The sequence below is a fragment of the Heteronotia binoei genome, chromosome 12, assembly GCF_032191835.1.
Source record: "Heteronotia binoei isolate CCM8104 ecotype False Entrance Well chromosome 12, APGP_CSIRO_Hbin_v1, whole genome shotgun sequence".
Lineage (NCBI taxonomy): Eukaryota > Metazoa > Chordata > Lepidosauria > Squamata > Gekkonidae > Heteronotia > Heteronotia binoei.
This window is the reverse complement of record NC_083234.1, coordinates 72241246-72264630: the sequence shown is the minus strand read 5'-3', so window position 1 is coordinate 72264630 and position 23385 is coordinate 72241246. Positions and strand designations below refer to the sequence as shown.

General features: G+C 49.2%; 1 protein-coding gene across 1 annotated transcript; it reads right to left on the bottom strand.

The window, feature by feature from the left end:
- Window positions 1–7250: 7250 nt before the first annotated feature.
- GTF3C4 (general transcription factor IIIC subunit 4) lies at window positions 7251–20125 on the bottom strand. Its single transcript, XM_060250900.1, has 5 exons — window positions 19736–20125; window positions 15404–17221; window positions 11394–11524; window positions 9712–9800; window positions 7251–8386 (listed from the first exon to the last, which is right to left on the bottom strand). The coding sequence occupies exons 1-5, from the start codon at window positions 20123–20125 to the stop codon at window positions 8322–8324; spliced, it is 2493 nt and encodes an 830-aa protein (XP_060106883.1). The 3' UTR covers window positions 7251–8321.
- Window positions 20126–23385: the final 3260 nt, after the last annotated feature.

Genomic DNA, 23385 nt, shown 5'->3' with positions numbered 1-23385 from the left:
CTATGGCTGCTCTTTTGACCTGGACCTGCCTCTTCCTTCTGCCTGAGCCACTCAGAGTGCAGGGGGTTCTGACGCCCCAGGCAAGGCCCCGCCCCCACCCTCAACTTCCAGTCGGTGGGGTGGCACAGCAGTGGGCACGCTCAGAGCCTGGAGTTCACCCCCACTGCTGCACCACCATCCCCCAACTCCGCTCAGTGGCTGAGTGAGGTCGGGGCAGCAGCAGGCATGGCTCCGAGCCTCTGAGCCTGGCTCCAAGCACACCCACTGCCACAGTGGCCCACCAACCCTCTCAGCCTTCCCGGGACCTGGGAAGGCTGAGCAGGGTTGGGGGGGGCACTGCTGTTGTGTTTTGGGTCTGTGGAAGCACAGACTTGGGGAACATGAAAGCGGCCAGGCGGTGTGTGTGCTCCACACAGCCTGCCTTCCCTTGGGGGAGGCAGGCTCCGAGGAGCACACACAACACTGGGGCTCTGAGGTGCATCGGGTTGGGGTGGCCATTGGTGCCCCTGTAGGCCAGGTAGTGCCCTAGGCAGCCGCCTAGCTGCCTACTCCTACGCGCCAGCCGTGGAGCCACTAGCAGCCGCCCTCTCTGCCGTGGGCCCGCAGTGTAGAAGGGAAAGCTGCGGACAAGAAGATTTGTACGGCTGTGTTGAGACTGCCTAGTCCCGCTCACCCGTCTCTCGCATTCTGACCCAAGTACAATTTAACCCAAGCACAATCACGGGATAACTCCTGATTTGCAGCCAGGCAGCCCCGTGTCAGCAAATGCCCCAGAAGGGAATTGCGGCACCCCTTTGGTCGCAGACCGCTCACAGCACGGCCTGCCCTTACCAGCGTGCTCTGCAGATGCTTACCTGAGCCGTTGTCCCTCCCCCCCCCCTTTCAGTGGTTGTAAAGATACACTGCAGCTCCCGTGCATAAATTGGAAGGGCTGCTATTAATAATAAATGGAGGGTACATCTTGCTAATATCACCTCCATTGGAGTGTTCCTACTAAATATTGATAGGTGAAACGGCTCGGCCGCGCATTTAAATACTGTTCGCCGTGCAGGCGAGAGTACAAAGGGGGGGACGGTGGCTCTTTAATTAGACAGGTACATCTGCTTAATTAATTTAGCCATAAAGCCACCCTCCTCCCCGCCTCCCCAATTCTTTCATCTATATGCGGGCGCAATATTAGTTCCGCTCAGCTGGTCGCACAGAAACCGGAGCCGAAAAGAGCCGGCCTCATTGAGATGCAGCCGACATGTCCACCCGGAGAGTCTCGGGTCAGCGGTCAACCCCCCGAGGGCTTCCGCCAGGCCTGGAGTGCAGGCCATCTGGGTTAGCGGAACATGCTAATACTCTTGTAGGAGTCTCCCTCGGAAACAACTAAAACAATTGACATTCATTTAATTACCAGGGAACGAAAGAGGCCTTTGCATCCACTTTGCATAATGAGAGGCCCCCGTTAATGCGAGAAAGGTTCAGTGGCGGAAAGAGGAATTAGGCTTTTATAATTGGAAGGCAATGCTTCAAACCCAATTTGGGACTCGGGATGGATTTTATTAGCATCTGATTCCAGCCAGGCAAATATCAGGCAAGAGGGTGACGGGGATGACAAAGAGCCAGAGCGCTGGACCTCTGGGCCCCTCACCGGTTCTCGGGCACCCCTCATTACATTCCCAAGTGTGCCGTTTCCCAAACTTCTGAGGCCTTTACCCTGTTTGGTGTAGTGGTTAAGTGTGCGGACTCTTATCTGGGAGAACCGGGTTTGATTCCCCACTCCTCCACTTGCAGCTGCTGGAATGGCCTTGGGTCAGTCATAGCTCTCATAGGAGTTGTCCTTGAAAGAGCAGCTTCTGGAAGAGCTCTCTCAGCCCCACCTACCTCACAAGGTGTCTGTTGTGGGGGGGGGGGAGAAAATATAGGAGATTGCAAGCTGCTCTGAGTCTCTGATTCAGAGAAAAGGGCGGGGTATAAATCTGCAATTTTTCTTCTTCTTCTACCCCCCACCCCAGATTAAAACTGGAAATGGGTTTCACTGAGCTCTCAAATCAGAGCGAGAGGGGGGAAATGCCGACTCTCACTGTGTATCACTTTTACTCAGCATGGTTACAGAAGGGGGCAAGTTCAGCAATTTGTGCAGGAGTACAACAGGCAGCCACTCCCGTGGCAGGGAGTGTTCTAAGGGACTGGCTGATCCAATCACAGGCAGGTCAGAGACAATGCAGAATAACTCCGGCAGAGGCAAGGCCAAAGCTGTGAATCATGCAGAGGGCAACCAGGGCCAGCCCTAGGGCCCACAGTGCCCCAGACAGCCCTGACACTCGTCGTCCCTCCCCCCGCGCTCTCCTGTTGCAGCAGCAATGGGGGAAGACAGCAGCGATTCAGGGTGGGGAGGGAGGGGAAGGAGGCGAGAAAAAGCGGTGGCAACAGGGGGAAGGCAGCAGCAATTCGGGGTGGGGAGGGAGGGGAAGGAGGCGAGAAAAAGCGGTGGCAACGGGGGGAAGGCAGCAGCAATTCGGGGTGCGGAGTGGAAGGAATTTTTTTAAACAAAAAGGGGGGTGCCTAATTTGGCGCCCCTCCAGGGACAGCGCCCTAGGCAAATGCCTGGTTTGCCTAGTGGGAGAGTCAGCCCTGGGGGCGGCAAGATGCCTCCTCTTCGGTTACCTGCACTGGGTTCACAGGCACTTCAGTCACTTCTTCTAGCACTTTTTTTTTTTAAAGATGACTGCCAAAGAGGCTTCAACGGCCTTTAAGAGAACATTGGCTACTGCGAGTTGGGCCAGGGCCTTTTTTTTTGTAGCGGGAACTCCTTTGCATATTAAGAGCGACGGACTCTAATCCGGAGAACCAGATTTGATTCCCCACTCCTCCACATGCAGCCAGCTGGGTGACCTTGGGCCAGTCACGGTTCTCTCAAAACTCTCTCAGCCCCACCTACTTCACAAGGTGCCTCTTGGGGGGAGAAGGGAAGGAGATTGGAAGCTGCTCCGAGACTACGACTGCCGAGCGGGGTATAAATCCAATCTCTTCTTTTGCAGTTCCCAGTGGCAGCCAGTTTAGGTGCAGCCAGTTTTGACATGGCACTACTAACTCACGTCCAGGCTGTGTCCCATCCTTTGTGCTATTTGCCAGCATTTTGCTAGCCAGCAGCTTGACAACCTGTGAGAGCCAGTTTGGTGTCGTGGTTAAGTGTGCGGACTCTTATCTGGGAGAACCGGGTTTGATTCCCCACTCCTCCACTTGCAGCTGCTGGAATGGCCTTGGGTCAGCCATAGCTCTGGCAGAGGTTGTCCTTGAAAGGGCAGCTGCTGTGAGAGCTCTCTCAGCCCCAACTACCTCACAGGGTGTCTGTTGTGGGGGGGGGGGGGGGAAGGTAAAGGAGATTGTAAGCCCCTCTGAGACTCTGCGATTCAGAGTATAGGGCAGGATATAAATCCAATATCATCATCTTCTTCTTCTTCCCCTCCTTTGTTGAGATGTTACATTATTAAGACACAATACACAGATTATTTCTTTACTTCAAAAGGGAAATTGTGGAACAGTGCTATTGTCACCATATAAAAAACATTCTTCAGATTTTTTTTTCCACAGTTGGAAAAGGGCGGCAGCCCCTCTATACACAACAGGGACATTCACAGAAACGTATGGACCTGAAAAGAGATGGAAAATACAAAGAACCGGTCAATTTCCTCATATTGTCTCAGTTCCTGCAGCTTGATAAGGGACGCTGCTAGCGAATGGAGGTTTCTTCCCCACCAAACCGGATCATACAGGGAGGCCCAACCAGATTAAGGAACGAAACCTTGATTTGACTTCTTTCTTGCAATGCAGTGCTTAAAGCTCTAAGAGCAGTACAAAGCTGCAGTTAGTCACATTTAGAAATTGACAAGGCTCCGGCAGGCTCAAAGCTTTAGAGAAGTAACCAGAAAACAAAGACTCTTCCTGCCGCTGGCACCACCACTAAATCATAACTAGGTTTCTGGCAAGGCTGATAATACTGTGAGCTGGCAAGTGGTCCCTCTGCCCCGCCCCTCCATGTCCAGTGATTGCAGATTAGCTGTTGACAGGGAGGATTCTCATTGGCCAAAAAGCACTGCCACTCATCTTTCAGTTGCTGTGGAGGACAGGTACGTACCTTCTCTTTCTGCCAAGTTGGCAGATTGTATTTGGTAAAGATATTAATGGTACCATTTTCAATGTCTGCTCTCCTTGAGTATTGTATGGTATGCAGGGCTTTTTTTGTAGCAGGAACTCCTTTGCATATTAGGCCACACCTCCCTGATGTAGCCAATCCTCTTGGAGCTTACAGTAAGCCCTGTACAAAGAGCCCTGTAAGCTCTTGGAGGATTGGCTACATCAGGGGTGCGTGGCCTAATATGTAAAGGAGTTCCTGCTACAAAAAAAGCCCTGATGGTATGTAACATCTTTTACTATAGATCCAGGTGGGCAGCTATGTTGGTGTGAAGCAAAAGAACAAAGTTGGGAGCTCAGTGGCACCTTTAAGACCCACAAAGTTTTATTGAGGATGTCAGCTTTCCTGTGCTAAAAGCACACTTTATCAGACAATGAAACGGGATAGAATTAGCAGTCCTACACATATAGTATGCAAAACAGTGAAAATATTTTTAGCAGATTAAAAGAATGACAAGTTGGGGTCTGGTAATCGTTGGTTTGGGTTGACTGGGCAGGAAAAAAAACAGCAAAGGCAATAAATGTCAGAATTGGAGATTGGTGTCAATATCATTTGCATACTAATTCACTGCCCACTCGCTCTATATGTAGGACTGATAATTCCATCCCATACTGTTGGTCTTTAAAGGTGCTACTGGACTCCAACTTTGTTCTATCTTTTACTATACTATTTCTTTTTAACAATATAAACCAATGATTGAAACAGAAGAGGGCATTCCAAAGATTTCAGTGTGCCCCTGGTGGTTCTTTCTTCTTTCTTTCCTGCTTCAGGCTGTAAAGTTGCACAATCACTGTTTTCAGCAGTTTCTGGCAACCCATTTGCCCCTCACGCCCCGTGGAATCAGGATGACAACGCGGCTGAGTTTTTCTTCTGGCTTCGTCTTGTAGCCATGTCATTCAGCCTCCTGCATACTGTTAAAGCAGTCCCTTTTGGGGAGGGGCGGTGGCTTAGTGGTAGAGCATCTGCTTGGCAAGCAGGAGGTCCCAGGTTCAATCCCCAGCATCTCTAACTAAAAAGGGTCCAGGCAAAGAGGTGTGAAAAAACCTCAGCTTGAGACCCCCTCTTGTTTCTGGGGGCTTAATCCCTCTGCAGCCTTGAGGGCTAGAAACTTATTTTTGGAAGGAAAACCAAAATATAAAGTGGGCACTGTTTGGATTCTAAAACGAGAAACTAAGTTCCTTCTTGTGACACAGTTTTAGTGCGGCGCTTGGCCTGCGCGTGACCCTGCCCCCAGCTGCTCTACTTGCGGCAGTTTGAATTTCTTTGATGGCGCTGATTGATGAGGATTCAGCTCCGCGTGCGCCCCTCTTGTCCTCTTCTTACCACAGTGAGAACACATTGTTCAATATTTAATTAGCCTTTTACACCGTTTTAATCCAATTAACCAGCGCACTGCCTAATACATGCTATTAGGCCGTCTGAATAGGCCATGAATATCCTCCAATGACAAGCGAGGCCTGAGGAAGGAAGGAGTCCTAGGAATGAATCAGGGTCCTTTGGCAGCTCCACTGATTTCCATCAGGGAACAATCATGTGGAGCTCCTGCAACAAGTCATGCTATTGGTTCACCAGGCCCAGAGGTGCCTGTTTCAAGGGGAGGGACGGTGGCTCAGTGGCAGAGCGTCTGCTTGGTAAGCGGAAGGTCCCAGGTTCAATCCCCCGGCATCTCCAACTAAAAAGGGTCCAGGCAAGTAGGCGTGAAAAACCTCAGCTTGAGACCCTAGAGAGCTGCTGCCAATCTGAGTAGACAAGACTGACTTTGATGGACCGAGGGTCTGATTCAGTAGAAGGCAGCTTCATATGTTTCGATGGGCAGTCACTCTCTAACATTGCACAGAGAAATCAGTCTTTAAGTCTTTTCTACTTGAAGTCCTCTGCAACAGAGATAGAATCATAGAGTTGGAAGGGACCTCTAGGGTCATCTAGTCCAACCTCCTGCGCAATGCAGGAAACTCACAAACACCTCCCCCTAAATTCACAGCATCTTCATTGCTGTCAGATGGCCATCTAGCCTCTGTTTAAAAGCCTCCAAGGAAGGAGAGTCCACCACCTCCCAAGGAAGCCTGTTCCACTGAGGAATCGCTCTGTCAGGAAGTTCTTCCTAATGTTGAACCGGAAACTCTTTTAATTTCAACCCATTGGTTCTGGTCCTACCTTCTGGGGTCACAGAAAACCATTCCGCACCCTCCTCTATATGACAGCCCTTCAAGTATTTGAAGATGGTGACTGTATCACCTCAGCCGCCTCCTCTCCAGGCTAAACATCCCCAGCTCCTTCAACCTTTCCTCATAGGACTTGGTCTCCAGACCCCTCACCATCTTCATTGCCCTCCTCTGGACCCATTCCAGATATTCCTTCATAGTACTGTGCTTATGTGAACACAGCCTTCTCACACCTGAAGAAACAACCATGCCCCTCCCAAACCAACAGCCTCACCTTGGAAAGTATAGCAGCCGCTCAAATGGCTTCTGTTTAAGATGGTGAAGAGATTAGCCACAATAACAAATCATAAGAGGCTCTAGACATGCAACATGGCAAATTAAATAGCCTCCAAATGGTTTGCCAGTTCGTTATTCTTGTGTTTCCAAAAGAGACCCGTGAACAGGATGAGTGAAAGCCACTGTTAAAAATCCCCCACTGCCATTGAGTGGATTATTTTGCTCAAGAGCAGAAAAGAACTGGAATCAATAAGCACAGAATCGGAACAAAATGGAAAGGCCTTGCCAACTTTCAGTAGTCCAAGTAGAAAACACCTCTGTGAGATAAGGAAGACACTACTCATTGGCCTAGACCGTGTGTGATGGGGAGGGGGGTAGGTATGTACTTTGTATCTCTTATGGGGGGAAACAGCATTAAAAACCTCCCTGCAAGAAAAGAAGTCACAAAGCAGAGAGGAAGGATCCACTGCCTTCTCCCTGTTTTGCTGGGAGATTTTTGCTGCTTTTTAAAAAAAGGGTTTTTCACAAATGCAAGCATGCAAAAATGTGACCCCCATGGCTCTACTCCAAAGTGGTGTTCGTAAACCAATTAATGGGGCTGAAAGAACAAAGTGAATTTGTAGAGGTTGATTCCCAGGCGAGATATTTTCATTTTAATGAGACAGAGTGAACTGCCACAGAAGTTGGCCAACTCAATCCCAATTTTTAACAAGTTTACCACCCTCCATCCCAACTGCTACAAATAATGTCTCCCTCTACAAATGCCAATATAACTGGAGGAAGGTGCTGGTGCTGGTGGGGACTCCTGGAATAATGCAGACATGACTCTTGCCAAAAAAGAATGGAAAGGGTACGAGGCACCCACGTCAAATCTGAAGTGAGCATACAATAGACCCAGTCTGAAGGAGAAAGAAAAATCACTGTGAGTGAAAAATACCAGACGTGCCAAATCTTAGCCTGGGGTGTCCAATGTCAGCTCTTGGGGGATTGGCTACATCAGGGGTGCGTGGCCTAATATGCAAAGAAGTTCCTGCTACTGAAAAAGCCCTGCATAACTTAATCAGGTCCTTAAAACATTGCGCCTGGTATTTGACACAGAGAGGTGACACCTACCCAAAGGTTCCCTTCTAAGGAATCCCTGGTAACCCCAGGACTTACCCGACAACCTTTGCAGGAGCAAAACAACCAACTTCTCTTCCATGAGTACCACCAGCATGCAAGACATTTTCAATTTTTTTTTTTAAATCACACATTATTTCTAATAATTTAATAGTCTCTGGTACAGGAAGCGCTGATGCTCTTTCAGCTCGCACGGGAAGCTTTGCAGCCGGTCTCCTGGCTGATCCACCAAGCCACAGTTTGCAGCGCAGGCTTCCAACTTCTTGCCAAGCGGAAGAGAAGTTCTCCAATTCCAGGCCCTGTGTGCCAAAAGGACACAAGCGGAGGGCCCGCCTCTAACAGGGGCTGGGAAATCAGACCAGTTTCCAGAGGGTCTGTGCACTGGTGTGCTCTGACGGAGGCCTTCCCGCCTCTCAGGCGTGACAGGGGACACAGGACCCCTTTGCTGCTCCAGCTCATCCAGATCCATCTGACGTGTCCCCTCGAGTCCTTCCACACTGGCCCCTTCCAGCAGCTGCTCCCAGACTGGATGGAGATTGGGCCCTCGAGAAAGTAACCTACAGTTCTTCACTACAAGCCATTCTCTAAAAAACAGGAGAATCACAGAATGTGCAGGGGCCCTGCAACAGCCTCTTGATCCACTCGGGATCTGAAAATAAAGAAATCGTTGAAAGATTCGGGGGGGAGGAATACAAAGTTCTGAGCAACCTGCCTGGATAAGACCGCTACATTGTTTTGAAATAAAAGACTGAAATGCATAATCACTGCTAACATAAAGTGTGGGATAAATAGTTCCCCTTGACGTTGGGGGGAGGTGTGTAAGTGCTGAAGCACCTTTGGAATTTTGACGTCAGGAGTGGGGAGCGACATCAAAATGGATGCCACAAACGGCAGTGCCAACCACAAAATCTCAGGGACTGAAGTCACGCACAACGAACAGTAACGCTTCCTCCTTTCAGGCAGAAATGGTTTAACAGGATCTAGGCATACTTTTGAAGACTCTGGTCCATTATCTGTACATGACACCCATTTCTATTGCAGGAGCTTATCCTATTGGATTCTAGAGGTCCAGGAGGGGTTCTGGGAAAGCATGGTTGTCCCATGATCTGTGTAACCAACCATTCAAATAGGGCAGCCAGGTTCCTCCTCACAACCAGCATGAAATGGGAAGGGGACGTACCAGGAGTGGGAGGGAGGACTAGGCTACGTTGCTGACATGTATTGGAAACGACATCATGCTGGGATGTCCTGGCAATGCTCTATGGCTTCTACCATAGAATTGTTGCCCAAATACCAGAGCATCACTGAGACATCACTAACATAACATACCAGAAGTGATGTCAAGACATTGCCAGTAATGTCGCCTGGGCCTCTCTCCTGTTCCTGGCGATCCCTCTGCCAGCCAGAAATTGGTACATGCAGCTTATGTTCGGTCAGCTTATTTTAAGTCATACCGTGAAGAGCCTGGTGCTGTGGTGGCAGCTGCTGCCAAAGCGGCACTTTGAAAATCTGCACAGCCAGCCCTAACCTGGATAGCCCAGGCAAGCCCGATCTCGTCAGATCTCAGAAGCTAAGCAGGGCTGACCATGGTTAGTACGTGGATGGGAGACCTCCTTGAAATACCCAGTCAAGAGGACAGGGGCAGGCTCTATTCAGCCACCTCTCTGAATAGCCTCCAGGCCCCCAGTAAGGGATTAGATGCAAATGCACACATGAACGCACACAGAAAAAAATACATCCAAAATACCAAAAGAAAAAGAAATCTGCACAACCCATCAGATCTCCAGTAGCCAATCAGAAGCTCTGCTGGGCAAAAGTCTCACCTGGCCTTGCCTACTTTTGAAAGACACTTGGCAGGTATCAAGAAAACTGTCCACGGGCACCATATTGAGGAACTGTGGACTAGTGCTTGGAACCAAGGAGTTTCGGGACACACACACACTTATACACACTAAGTTAGAGCAAAGACCTCACCTTCCGGGGTTGGATGCCGGGCAATGCTGTCCCGAAGCAGACATCTTCGGTAGACCAGACTCTGGCAAGACTGGTAGGTTAGAAAGCACCTGTAAGGGTGGCAGAGCGGGAACAACATCGCAAATAGCTATGCAAAAAGGCTGAGATTTGTCTCCATTACCGAAGCCCAAACAGCAACAACAGGGTATGGTCTGCTGGCATTTACATGTATTTAATACACCCTGCCTGTCGTATTCTCAAAGTGGCCTGCAGAGCACACACACATACCTAAATTAAAAGACATTTGTAAGACAAAAATTATTTTAGATAGAGGTCAGAGATAAATGCAGATCACAATTAACTTGATCCCAACTGGACTGTGCAAAACTAGAACAGACCCAGACGGAGCTTTGCTGTGTCCCAATTCCACAGGAGGGGGGGGGGGGAAGCTGCACTATTTAGCTCTGGATGTCTTTTGTTCCCCTGCCCCCGATCCTCATCTAGAGCCTCAGTTTTTAAGACAGCGGTTTTTGTTACAGCTGATGCCTGATTTTCAAATAAGGTACGAATAATATTTCCACTTCAGAGGGTCACAGAGAGACTTCAGAGTTGCCTGTTGAGGCTGCTTTGGCACACAACTTCCTCTTTTGATCGTATAAATATTTCACCTTGCACTCTGGTTTCTCTGTGGTACAGAACTTCAACCCCTTTTAGCAAACACAATACCACGATGAGATGACAACTGTAAGATGCACGATGAAGTACAAGTAATACAGAACTCCTTTTCTGCCTGGTATTTCTATGAAAATAACTAACACTGCTGAAGCGGCTGATCCAATATAGGGTATCAGATAGCAGTGACGTACAGGTAGCAGCGCTTAAGCGCAGCAGGCAACAGATGCATTGGGGTGAACACTCATTCCCTGCATCAGGCGCTCGGCAGGCGTGTTCTTCCTAAAGTGATTGAATTTATACCTTTCAGGTCAGCTTGGGTTCCTTTAGAAGCTTGTAGGTCAGGGGTGGCCCATGGTAGCTCTCCAGTTGTAGGCAAAAAAACATCTGGAGAGCTACCATTGCCCCCCCCTGTTGTAGGTCAAAACTTTACTTCATAACAATTAATGTACTCTAAATTTAAACAAGAATACAACCTCCAGTAAAATCCTAGCATAATAAAACTCCAGCAGCTTTACAACAATCCAATGTGTGCAGATTTATTAGTCTGTCCTAACTTCCTGGCTGACAAATCTGCTTTAGGAAGGACCCCTCCCTCCTCCCCACCCCCCACCCCATCAGGACTTCCAAAGAGACAAAACATTTGCATGCCTTCTGTGCATGTCGGGGAAAGGGAAGGCACACCGCTGCCAGTTAAGGGACTCGGAGAGCAATCCAAACCAAGTCTACTCTGAATTCCACTAAGGTCTATTCAATGGGGCTTACTCCCAGGAAAGTTCTCTTAGGATTGCACTGTCGGGCACCCAGTCGCCAAAAGCCAAACTGCTTTTAGCGGAGTTTGAGACACATCTGCCTGTAAAATAAGCCATCCTGTTCCAGTACTCCCAAGACTCAGAGGCACCTGGTCTTCCTGGACGAGGTGATTCTTTACGCTCCACACTGCTCAAAAAATGCATTTCGCCCTTGCTGCTGAAGCCCCCCCCCCCTTGCAATCAGAGAGAGGCACCAGCATTTGCTCAAGCGGGGCTTACCTGAGCCAAACGTGCCCGTTGGAGCAAACCGCCTGCTTGCGATCGGTGAATGGCAGGATCTCTTTGCACAAGCTGCAGTGCTCTGGGAAAGTCTGTTTGTTCATTTTCTTTAGAATATGCCCAATCAGCACCTGGGAACACACAGAAGCAGCAGTCAGTAGCAGCGTTTATAGGAAGAGACAGCTGCCTGCTGAAAGGCAGAGAAATCTCACAGGAGACCCGGCGCGGGGGGTGGGGGGGGGCGGGAGAGAGAGAGATTGAAGAACACAAGATGCAAAAGCCCAAACCCGCTTAAAACTGAATACAACGGAGTGAAAAAGCGATGCGAGGCATCGAGGGCTTGCGAGAGGCAGAGCGGGTGACTTCTCCGTGTGCCACTCAAGTAGTCTGCGGAACTTAATTGCCCTAACTCACAAAGAACTGATGGCTGAAGGAAGCCTGAAAGAGGAAAGCTTTGTCTCAAAGCACTTGTTACCACTCAGAGAACATGACAAAATATTTTTGAACGCTCTTTCATATGTCAGGTGTGTTTCAAGTCTCAGCTACTTCAGACATCCGTGGGAGGAAAAATACAGGATTTTGGCAACCGCACGATATATTCGATTGGGAGCCGACTGTTGTTTGTGTTGCGCTATCAACGGACACGGCGCTTTGCGGAGCAGCGTTGGCAAAATACACAAAACCGTCTGCCCCGAGGAACATACAGCCTATGTATTGGCAGGAAGAAGGGAAAGATACCCCAGTAAATGTTTCACTGGCCATTCCAGGAAAATTTCTGAGGCTAACAGAAAGCAATTCTTGGATATCTACGGCAATGAATGACAGCTGTCTCTGACCATAATGAACCAGCAGAAATTCAACATGTGATTTATTTGTGGGGGGGGGGGGGCAGCAGGTTTGGTGTAGTGGTGAAGTGCGCGGACTCTTATCTGGCAGAACCCAGTTTGATTCCCCACTCCTTCATTGCAGCTGCTGGAATGGCCTTGGGTCAGCCATAGCTCTGGCAGAGGTTGTCCTTGAAAGGGCAGCTGCTGTGAGAGCCCTCTCCAGCCCCACCCACTTCACAGGGTGTCTGTTGTGGGGGAGGAAGGGAAAGGAGTTGTTAAGTGCGCGGACTCTTATCTGAGAGAACCGTGTTTGATTCCCCACTCCTCCACTTGCAGCTGCTGGAATAGCCTTGGGTCAGCCATAGCTCTTGCAGGAGTTGTCCTTGAAAGGGCAGCTTCTGTGAGAGCTCTCTCAGCCCCACCTACCTCACAGGGTGTCTGTTGTGTGTGGGGGGGAGGTAAAGGAGATTGTGACTGCTCTGAGATGCAGAGTATAGGGTGGGATATAAATCCAATATCTTCTTCTTCTTCTTCAGATGGAATATGGAAGTTACTTCCTCACTGCTTCTTCCCCTTTAGGGAGGGCGGGGGGGGGGGGGGGTGAGGTGGTTCTCAATGTCAGAGCATCAGCACAGAATGAAGAAGAGTTGGTTTTCTACCCCGCCATTCACACCCCGGAGGAGTCTCAGAGCAGCCTGCCATCACCTTCTCTTCCTCTCCCCACAACAGGCACCCTGTGAGGTAGGTGGGGCTGAGAGTGCTCTGCAAGAACTGCTCGAGAGAACAGCTCCGAGAGAACTGTGACTGACCAAGGTCATCCAGCTGGCTGCATGTGGAGGAGTTGGGAATCGAACCTGGTTCTCCAGATTAGAGCTCGCCAGCGTTCCCTCTAAGCTGCGTTAGTGTGAGCTAGCTCACAGATTTTTCCCCTCCGGCTCACACCTTTTTGTCTTAGCGCAGGGGAAAAAAGCCCCAGAGCACAATAATTTGTGGAGTAGCTCACAACTTTTAATACCAGCAGCTCCCAAAGTAGAATTTCTGCTCACAAGACTCTGCAGCTTCGAGGGAACACTGGAGCCCGCCACTCTTAACCACTACACCGAATTGGCAGAAGGCCCCAAGTTTAATTCCTAACATCTGCAGTTAAAAAATCTCACAGAGCAAGTGCCGGGAAAGCCCTCCCTCGGCCAGCAATCCAGGAGCTCTGCTGCCACCCCAAACAACAGTCCTCTAAGCCTGCTTTGCTCTTTGGTCTTGCTCTTTAAGGGCACAGATCTCAACCAATCCTTGCCCTTCTGAGTGCTGGAATGACAGGAGACCTTATGGAATATTATCGCATTTACTTAGAGAGCAAAGCCACAAGGGCGGTGGTGTGAGTGTGGTGCAGCCACGAGCTTGCTCCAGTTATCATGGCAATGCCCTTAATGCTATTCCAGGCTGGGCTCCCGTCTCTGACCCCAGTTTAAAACACAGGCCCTGCTTTTGATTTTTTTTTAATCGACGTATTACCTTTCCCGTATCTCTGTCCCTAACTAGAGCAGCATTCTCTCTCCCTTTCCTGTGCCGCTGCAAATTGCTCAGTTATGGCTATGGGGCGCTGCTAGAAGACCCACGACCAGTGTTCCCTCTCAGCTAGCGTGAGCCAGCTCACAGGTTTTTAGCCTCCAGCTCACACCTTTTTGTCTCAGCTCAGGAAGGAGGGCCCCAGCGCACACTCATGGATGCAGGAGCTCCCCACTTTCATGCCCGCAGCTCACCAAGTAGAATTTTTGCTCACAAGACTCTGCAGCTTTCAGGGAACATTGCCCATGACCCATTCTTTTGTTTTCTTATTTGGATTTTGACCACCCTTCCCTATGTTCTTCACCGTCCAACTTTAAAGCTCCTGGGTACAGGAGCCTCTCTTTTTTTCCTATACCATATAAATTGTTAGATAGATAGATAGATAGATAGATAGATAGATAGATAGATAGATAGATAGATAGATAGATAGATAGATAGATAGATAGATAGATAGATAGATAGATAGATAGATAGATAGATAGATAGATAGATAGATAGATAATTTTATTTATATCCCGCCCTCCCCGCCGGAGCAGGCTCAGGGCGGCTAACAACATCATTCAATTTCCCTTATACAAAAGACAAGGTTACATTAACATTAAACATTAAAAATTCTGATAAGTTTAAAATCACTTAATTAAATTGATAAAAGTGCTAATGCTAGTTGTGCTTTTTTTAATGGCGGTAATCATTGGATTACAATATTATTTTTTAAAAAGGAGCCCCAATAGAGTAGATATCGGAATTATGCGACTGTACATCCTTTTTAGCGTTTGTATATTCTGAAGTCTTGCAACGACAGTCTTTGTTCGCCCCAGGACTTTTGCTTCCTGGGGGCCTCCCCCCCCCGTATTACACGCGAGGAGGCCACAGCAGCAATGGCAGCTTTGCGCTCTTACAACTGACCACAATTATTTTTCCAAACTCCCTCCTTAGCAATGTTCCCTCTAAGCCAGGGGTGGCCAACGGTAGCTCTCCAGATGTTTTTTGCCTACAACTCCCTTCAGCCCCAGCCAGGATGGCTGGGGCTGATGGGAGTTGTAGGCAAAAAACATCTGGAGAGCTACCGTTGGCCACCCCCCGCTCTAAGCCGTGGAGTCTTGTGAGCAAAAATTCTACTGGGTGAGTTACTGGCATCAAAGCCGTGAGTTACTGGCTTTAAAGTTGTGAGCTAGTGGCATTAAAGTTGTGAGCTAGTGGCATTAAAGTTGTGAGCTAGTGGCATTAAAGTTGTGAGCTAGTGGCATTAAAGTTGTGAGCTAGTGGCATTAAAGTTGTGAGCTAGTGGCATTAAAGTTGTGAGCTAGTGGCATTAAAGTTGTGAGCTAGTGGCATTAAAGTTGTGAGCTCCTGCAGAAATTAGTTTGCTGTAAGGCCATTTTTCCTGAGCTGAGACAAAAATGTGAGCTGGAGGCTAAAAACTGGTGAGCACTAACTCAGCGTAGAGGGAACACTGCTCCTGAGGTTTAAAACTCATGACAATTAACATCCTCCAACCTGCTGCACGGCACCTGGTAAACTGTCCTTCCTCATCAGCTTCTACCCCCCCCCCAAACACATTTTCATAAGACCTTCCAAGCTCTACTCCCCGAAAAAGTTCTGACGTTTGAAGCCACTCACCCGCGCTGTCCTGTCATCGTAGCTTTCGTCAGACATTAAAAAGTCACAGACCCCCCTGGTGGGAATGCTGGTGTTCTCTGTAATCCACGTGTGTAGGTAGACTTCCCCCAGCACCCGCTTCATGTGTTCCCGCGTCAGATGCATTTCGACAGCTTCGATCTGGGCTTGGATTTCAAGAAGCTTTTCTTCCATTGGCTCTCGCCCTCCTAGGTCACTTGAGTGGGCCAGGGAATCATCTGCCAGGTCGTCCCCATCCTCTCCTTTGCTCGTTTCGCTCGGGTTCCGCTTGCCCCCCTGCTTTGAAGTCCCCTCGTCTTGCAGATGCTCTTCCGCGCTCCCCGGGGAATGCACAATCAACACCTTGGTGTCCTCGTGCGTGGGCTTCCACAAGGCCTCAAAAGGCGTCTTTTGCAGCGACTGATACAAGATTCTCAAGAGGAACAACTTGAAGCGCCAAAAGTAAGTCGACCCAAAGCTTTCGATCTTTTTGTCCAAGGCTTCTTGTAGGAACCGCGGGATGTGCTTGTCCTTCAAGATCTTCCAGCGGACCAGATCCGTCAAGTCAACCTGCCGGAAAAGATTTTGGACAGGAGATTCCAGCAGCTGAGCCGCCACCTCCTCAAACGTCTTAAGAGTCACGAACTGAACCTGGTAGGTTTTGGTGATGGGGTGAAGGCCGTTGGTCATGCCTTCGGTGGTAATGACCGCCAGGTACGCCCCACACGGGCTCACCGCAATCCCGTGAGTCCGCACAGAGCCCAGCACCTCGGACAACTTTATCAGCTGGTGTTCAAACTTTAACGCAATGTCTGTGAAGATGGGAATCAGCTGCCTTACCTTCCCATCGACAGAGCACGTGTAAACAGTACCGTTCTGCTTGTCTGCAGCCATGGAGACGATGGGCAAAGAGTGAAGCCCTGTCACGTGAGAGTTGTGGACATTCAAGCCTGCTTTGGATATCAAGAGAAGACACCAAAAAACGTAACAGCCTCTTGCGGCCACCACTAAGCTGCAACTACATTTCTGGTAAGGGTGATAAAGAGGAACGCTCTTGATGCTGTGGACCGGCAACTGGTCCATCTCCTGCCACAGAACCACCGGCTGCCTCAACGTGAAGTAGCCTTTGACAGCTTTCAGGTTGACCGGGAGGATTTTCACTGGCCCAAAGGCGCTGCCCACAATGATCCCGCTCATCTTTCGGTTGCTGTGCTCGTATTCCCACCACGACAAGACGCTGGGGGAATTTATTCCCGACTCGATGGTACTGCAAGACGTGATGGACTCCTTGCCCACGAAAGGGAGCTGGAACTGCCAGATGGCAATATTGCCGTTTTCGAAGATCACGGCCAGCAGTACGCTGGCCACGTCCCGGCATTCGTTGTTGTGCTTCACCTGCTGGGTGGTGCAGATCCCAGACCACTCCATGCGCACCGGGGTCTGCATGCTGTGTCGTCTCTGGAATTCAGAGAAGTCTCCTAAATCCCCCCGGGGGGCTTCGCCTTTGCAAAGCTTGTACCCGTTCTCATACAGGCGCTCCCCATAAAGCTCAGTCAAGTCGACCAGCTGCACCCACTGCAGTCTGTTCAGGTTCGCGTGGATGGTCAGTCTGTTGTCCATCGTTAAAGCGGCCAACAGGCACCTGCCGTTTGCGTCGCAGCCCAGTGGAGACCAGCTGGAGTACCTGAAACCTCGCAGAGAGGGCAGCGACTTCCCTTCAGGGTTAAACACCCTGTCGAGCATGAAAGTCTGACTTAGTGTGGGATCTTTAGAACTTGCGAACTTTTCCTTACACGCGGCAACTTCTTTTTTGGAACCAACCTGGAAAAGAAATGGTAAATTAAATACACACACAAAGGCATACAAATGTAATTACTATTATGCCTCAAGACTGGAGATGAACAATTGTGAGAGCTCATTTCAGTAGATGCTCGTGCACGTATCTGAGGAAAGCTCAGGCTCCAAATATCTATGTAATCTGTCTAATCTATCTATCTGTTTATCTATCCTATCTATCTGTCTAATCTATCTATCGCCACTGGGCTTTCTGTGGCTTTTGATACAGAAGCCCTACACAGCTGTTCTTCTAGAACAGATCTTGACATATTTTCTAGAGCCAAAGGCAGCCTTCTAGAGCCAGGCAGCCTAAACATTTAGAATCAGACCAGGGATTTGTCAAGCCCTGTTCTAAAAAGGCATTATAGACCTCAACATGACAATTTTCCAACTCCAGAGAAGAGGTCTCAGGCATCAGCCAAGGACCCTGGAGCCCAGACTACTAACAGCAGAGGGTTGTGTGGTGAATACACTGTTGCATTGGCATGCATTTCTTCGTTGCCCTCCATTTCTCTCCTCCACACATGCCACACTGTGAGCCTCTCTACCTCCTTGCTGCATCTTCTGTCATTCTCTTCTTGAGTCTTCTCCATTGGGGTCAGCAGTTCCACACAAGATGGTTCTCCTCAAGCCCACAAGGCTTCTTCTGCTGCCTCTAATTCTCATGCAATTCCATTAACCGGAACTTTCTAATGAGTGTACTACCCATTTTCTCAATGTCCACTATCCTATACTTCATGCAGCAATGACCCTTGACCAAAAACTATTAAGCACACACTGACAGGAGTCACTAAAGACCTCTCAGAGCACCATACAAAGACTGACCGTGCACAGATGTCAAATCACTCCATTTTATATTAACTACAAGGCATTAAGTCAAAGGAGAACCAACTGACACAAAGCAATCTTCAGTGAGCTTCCTTGTGGGTCCCCCTTCTCTTGGTAGTCCTCACCTCATGCTTGATCTGCCTCCCTGGCTCATCCTGGTCTCTCTAGGATTGCCACCTTTTTCCTTCCCCTGTGCCTTTAAATAGCAGCCTGATAAGCAGACAGTTTTTCCTGCTGTGGAGAGAAAGACAATGAGACACTCTTTACATGTTAAGTCAGTGCATGCCAGGCTCCAGCTAAAGGCACAGTAAGAGAGCTGGCAAACCTCTCCCACAGGAGATTCACATCTTTTCCTAAGGATATTTCTCCCCCACAACCGGCTAGACTCCCATGCATAACAAATGGACACCTAACAAGAAGTAACATTTTTCCAGTATGGAGAAGCAGCGGGAGGTGGGGGATGGCTAATATAGAATGGTGGCTGAACTGAGCTAGGATGTACCGAGTTCAAATCTCATCTCAGCCACCATGGCCTCAATCAAGCCACTATTCTTTCAGCCTTCACTCAGCCCTCCTCAACTGCAATGTGAAGATAATGGCCTAGACCCTCAGAGATCTCTGAAAGGAAGAAATTTCTATCTGAGGAGTGGAACTCCCCTTCCTCCCACAACCAAGTACTGCTTCTGGAGCTAAGAGGATCCTAGAGGTCCCTTCCAACTCTATGATTCTATTACCCGCACCCCCACAAAACAGGGATGCAAAGGTCTGCAGGACATGACTGCTGAAATCATTCTTCCTCCATCCACAGAAATCCTCCATGGTATCCAAATCACAGACCTGTCAAAAGGATAATAGCAGCACTACGTTTTGAGACCTTTTAACACAATAACAAGTAAAAATATGGAACAGATTTAAGGTTCATTCAGTCCAGCAGTCATTCAGTCTAGCAGCCTGCCAGAGGCCTCTGGAAGCTCACAGGGGCACAGAGCTGTTTGCCCTCCTCTATTCTCTCTCATCAGGATTTCATATTAAGAGGTACAGTGCCATTGAGCACAAGATTGTTATCATCAAATTATTCCATCTTTATGATTTCTTAACTTTCCACCCATATCTTGTGGCAGCAGCTTTCACGAGTTATTTGTGCCTCGGAGAGTGTGGGGATAAGGGGGTCTCAAAAGCCATAATCAGATACCCTTCCTACCTAGCTCTGCAGTTTAAGCAACACAGAAAGCAGTCAACAAAAAGCGGCCACCATCAGTGTTCCCTCTAAGCTGAATTAATGTGTGCCAGCTCACAAATGTTTAGCCTCCAGCTCACATATTTTTGTCTTAGCTCAGGAAAAATAGCCCCAGAGCGCAATAATTGATGGCTCACAACGTTAATACCAGTAGCTCACAAAGTAGAATTTTTGCTCACAAAACTCTGCAGCTTAGAGGGAACCTGGCCACCATACTCCTGCCTGGGGACAGGAGACACCAGTGACAGACCGCCTCCGAGAACGGAGTTGTATTTAGATGCCAAGGCCAACAACCCGGGTTTCACCCGATCCCTTGCTTAAGCTTTCCATCTCTGTCCAGCAACGTTCCTCAGACTTCGTGTCGGGGAGTTCCGCCAGCTGCTGTCCCCACGCCCGGCCAACCCCACCGCCCCCCTGCCCGGGCCGGCGCCCACCTTGAGGTGACAGGAGGCGGCGGGGGCGGGCACGGCCGTGCGGTGGATGACGAGCTCGGCGGCGGCGCCGTTGATGTCGCTGAGCTGCTCGAGGACGGCGATGCTGCGGGCCGTGCTCACCGACACGCGGTGGTCCTCCGACCAGGCCAGCGGCTCCAGGCCGCTCACGCTGTGTTGCAGCCGCACCGCCGGGTCCCGCCGCACCGCCGTCAGACGGAAGCCCGCGCTGCTGCCGCCCGTGCCGCCGCTGCTGGGCCCCGCCGCCTCCTCCTCCTCCGCGGACTCCGGCTCCTCGCCCTCCTCGTCGTCGCCCGCCGGGGCAGCTGAGGGAAGCGGGGCGCTGCTGACAGACCCCGCCGCCGGGCTCCCAGCAGCAGCAGCGGCTGCCATCTTGCCGCCGTCGCGCCCCTCGCGGATACGGCGCATGCGCCGCTACTCTCCGCCCAGAGCGCCCCGCTATGTAAAAGGACCGCCGTTGGGTTGTAATGAGGCGACTAACTCGATGCCCGAAAAAGTGTCCTGTAGGCTATTGCTCAGATGTAAGAATTCAATGTCCTGTCTCTTGAATAGATGCTTAATGGGATGTTATTTACCAGAGAATGTATTTTACCTTATTTTAACTTAATGCCACCAGAAATTTCAGCTGTTTATTTCCACAAATTCCTTTACATCGAATTGTCTTTTAACTTCAGCGTGCTAATTATCAATATAGGCTGCATGTACCATTTGGTGAAGTTCATCTATTTCATAAAGTGATATGCCTCCCTTTCTTTGAAGCACTTAAGAACCCAAGGCAGTAATAGCATAAAAATTATACAACAAATATTACAGTGTTGTTCAGTCACACAGTCGAGTCCGACTCTTTGTGACCCCGTGGACAAAGTCACGCCAGGGCCTCCTGTCTTCTATCATCCTCCGAAGTCTGCTCAAATTTTAGCCTTTTGTTACTGTCCATAGGGTTTTCTTGGCAAGGATACTGGAGAGGGTTGCCATTTCCTTCTCCAGTGGATCATATTTTGTCTGGGATCTCAGCATTTTGTCTGGGATATCACATTAACAGATATCAAAACATGTGAAGCAACCTTTTAAAAATTCTTATGCCCCCACCGTCATGGTATTCCTTCTTGGCCCAGCCTCAGGCTGCTCCCAAAGTTCTCAAAAATAGCTCTGTTTTTGCAGGCTTTCCAGAAAGCCAGGATGGTCAGAAGGCTTCTGACCCTTCCAAGAGTCTGTTCCAAAGGCATGAAAAGGCCTTAGCCCAGACTGTTGCAAAACAGGCCGTGGACAAAAGAAGCTTCTGAAAGTAGATCTTGCTGAGAAGAATGACGCTGCTACACAGGAGGGAAAAGCTGTCCTTCAAGTATGTCATGAAAGGTTTTAGAGGCGATTAACATCTTGAATTGGACCTGAAAACTTATCGGCAACCAGTGGAGGGTGTGTGTGTGTGTGGCCCTGCCTGCTAACCCAAGGTAACAAATGGGCCTTACATTCTGCATGAGCTGCAGTTTCTGAATCATCTTCAAGGGCAGCCCCATGTAAAGCACATTACAGTCATCTAGCTAGAAGGCTAGTGGAGCTTGGATTAGCATGGTGAGGTCAGACACCTGCAAACAGGGAACCAACTGCTTAAACAGATGTAGCTGGAGAGGGGACACTTTAGGGGGAAACTGTCATGGATACCTGTTTCTCCAGCAAGTGACCAGCAAGGCTCCCAAGTTGTTAACAAGAGTCTTTCAGCAAAAGCTGGGCACCTTCAATAGTAACAAGTTTTCTTAAAGGGAGGAGAAATAACAGAAACCTACATTTACACATGTAATCCCACTACATTGCTTATTGGATGTTCCATCCTATTGACGGTATTAGCTTACACTGTATAATTAGCCTTGAGTCTCAATGACAATAAGGACAATAAGGAACATAAATAAAGTACACTGAATAAATGTATACATGGGCTTGTCCCTTACAGTTTATTCATGCAACAACACAGTGTGGTAGACTGAGAAAACACGACCAGTTAAGGTCTGCTTGCAGAGTAAGCAGAGATTTGAACCCAGATCTCCTTTGTTTTAACCATCACCCTGGCTTTTTTGAAGCCCACCACAATTTCCTGTGCCAATGAATTTCTTAAGGGACACTACTGTGTGTTCTATTGATAGAGACGTTGCAGTCTGGATCAGGCAGGCTATGGGGCTATCTGGTTCAGCACCAAATGGTGCCCAGGATAAAGTAGGGCATTCCCTGTTGTTTGCCCCCCAAGGAACACCAATTCAGAAGTACTTTGTCCTCTGTGCTCACCTATTATGGCATAACCACTGGAGACAAGAATTCTCCATGAATTTGTCCAGATCCTCCTTTAAAGCCATTTGAGCTAAGCACCAACACCACACCTTGCAGCAGTGAGTTCCATACATTAAGCATTGTATGAAGATGTGCTTCCTTTTACCAGCTCACCTAGAATTACAAGCCAGCAAGGAAGGAAGAACATTATCCTTTCCTGACCATCCCAAGTCCCTTCTTCCAGTTAGCAGTCACGTTATCATCTTGATTTAATGCAGCATGAAGGATTAAAGACAACGTCATTGGGAGAGTAGACACAGCTCAATGGTAGAGCATCTATTTGGCACATGGAAGGTCCCAGGTTCAATCTCTGACATCTCCAGTTAGGGATCAAGTAGGAGGTGATATGAAAGACCTCCACACGAGACCCTGGAGAACTGCTGCCAGTCTGAGAGAGGGTTGTCAGCCTCCAGGTGAGGCCTGGAGATCTCCCAGAATTTCAACTGATCTCCAAACAACAGAGATCAGTTCCCCTGAAGAAAAGGGCAGCTTTGGAAGACAGATAGTGGCATTATATCCTGCTGAAGCTAGGACTGGAGATCTCCTGGGATTACAACCAGTGTTCCCTCTAAAGTGAGTTGGTGTGAGCTAGCTCAGTTTTTTTGCCCCGGCTCACACATTTTTGTCTTAGCTTGGGAAAAATGGCCCCAGAGCAAACTAATTTATGCAGTAGCTCATAACTTCAATGCCAGTAACTCACAAAGTAGAATTTTTGCTGCCAAGACTCCACAGCTTAGAGGGAGTATTGATTACAACCAGACCCTGAATTCAGCAGGAGCTCGCAGGAGCATAGCTCCCGAACCTTTCTGAGGGTTCCCCCTCCCCACCTACCTTGCCCATTGAATAGTAGGTGTAGCTGCATAACAATCTCTAGGACAGCCAACCAGCCAGCCGCCAGGAGCTTTGCCACATCCCCAGCAGCCCTCATTAACCCCAGGAGAAGCCCGTGATTTTAGGCGGTGGGTGCCTTGCGGGCCTTTTTACTGCGGTGTTGGGGGGGGGGGGTAGCCAAGGAGAGCCCCAGGTGAGCAAGGCCTGCTTCAGCTGGCTGGATCTCTAGCCAGCCCAAACAGGCACCTCTTGCCCCGGGCTCTCCTTTCTTGTGTCGGGTTGCTTTTGGCTGGTGGGGGGGGGGATGTGCTAATGAGTTATTCTAATGAGCTCCACTACCTATTTTTCTACAAAAGGACCCCTGATTACAACTGATCTCCAGGTGACAGAGACCACTTCCCCTGGAGAAAACGGCTACGTTGGAAGGCGGATTCGATGGCATTCTACTCTGCTGAGGTCCCTCCCTTCCCCAAACCACAACC

Excerpts from the sequence above, each read along its gene's own strand:
- GTF3C4 (XM_060250900.1), bottom strand. The coding sequence starts at position 20,125 with ATGGCAGCCGCTGCTGCTGCTGGGAGCCCGGCGGCGGGGTCTGTCAGC. Across the intron at positions 9,801-11,393 it reads AACGGGCACGTTTGGCTCAG|GTGCTTTCTAACCTACCAGT; the intron begins GTAAGCCCCGCT and ends CCACCCTTACAG. Across the intron at positions 8,387-9,711 it reads CCGGCATCCAACCCCGGAAG|ATCCCGAGTGGATCAAGAGG; the intron begins GTGAGGTCTTTG and ends CTTTATTTTCAG.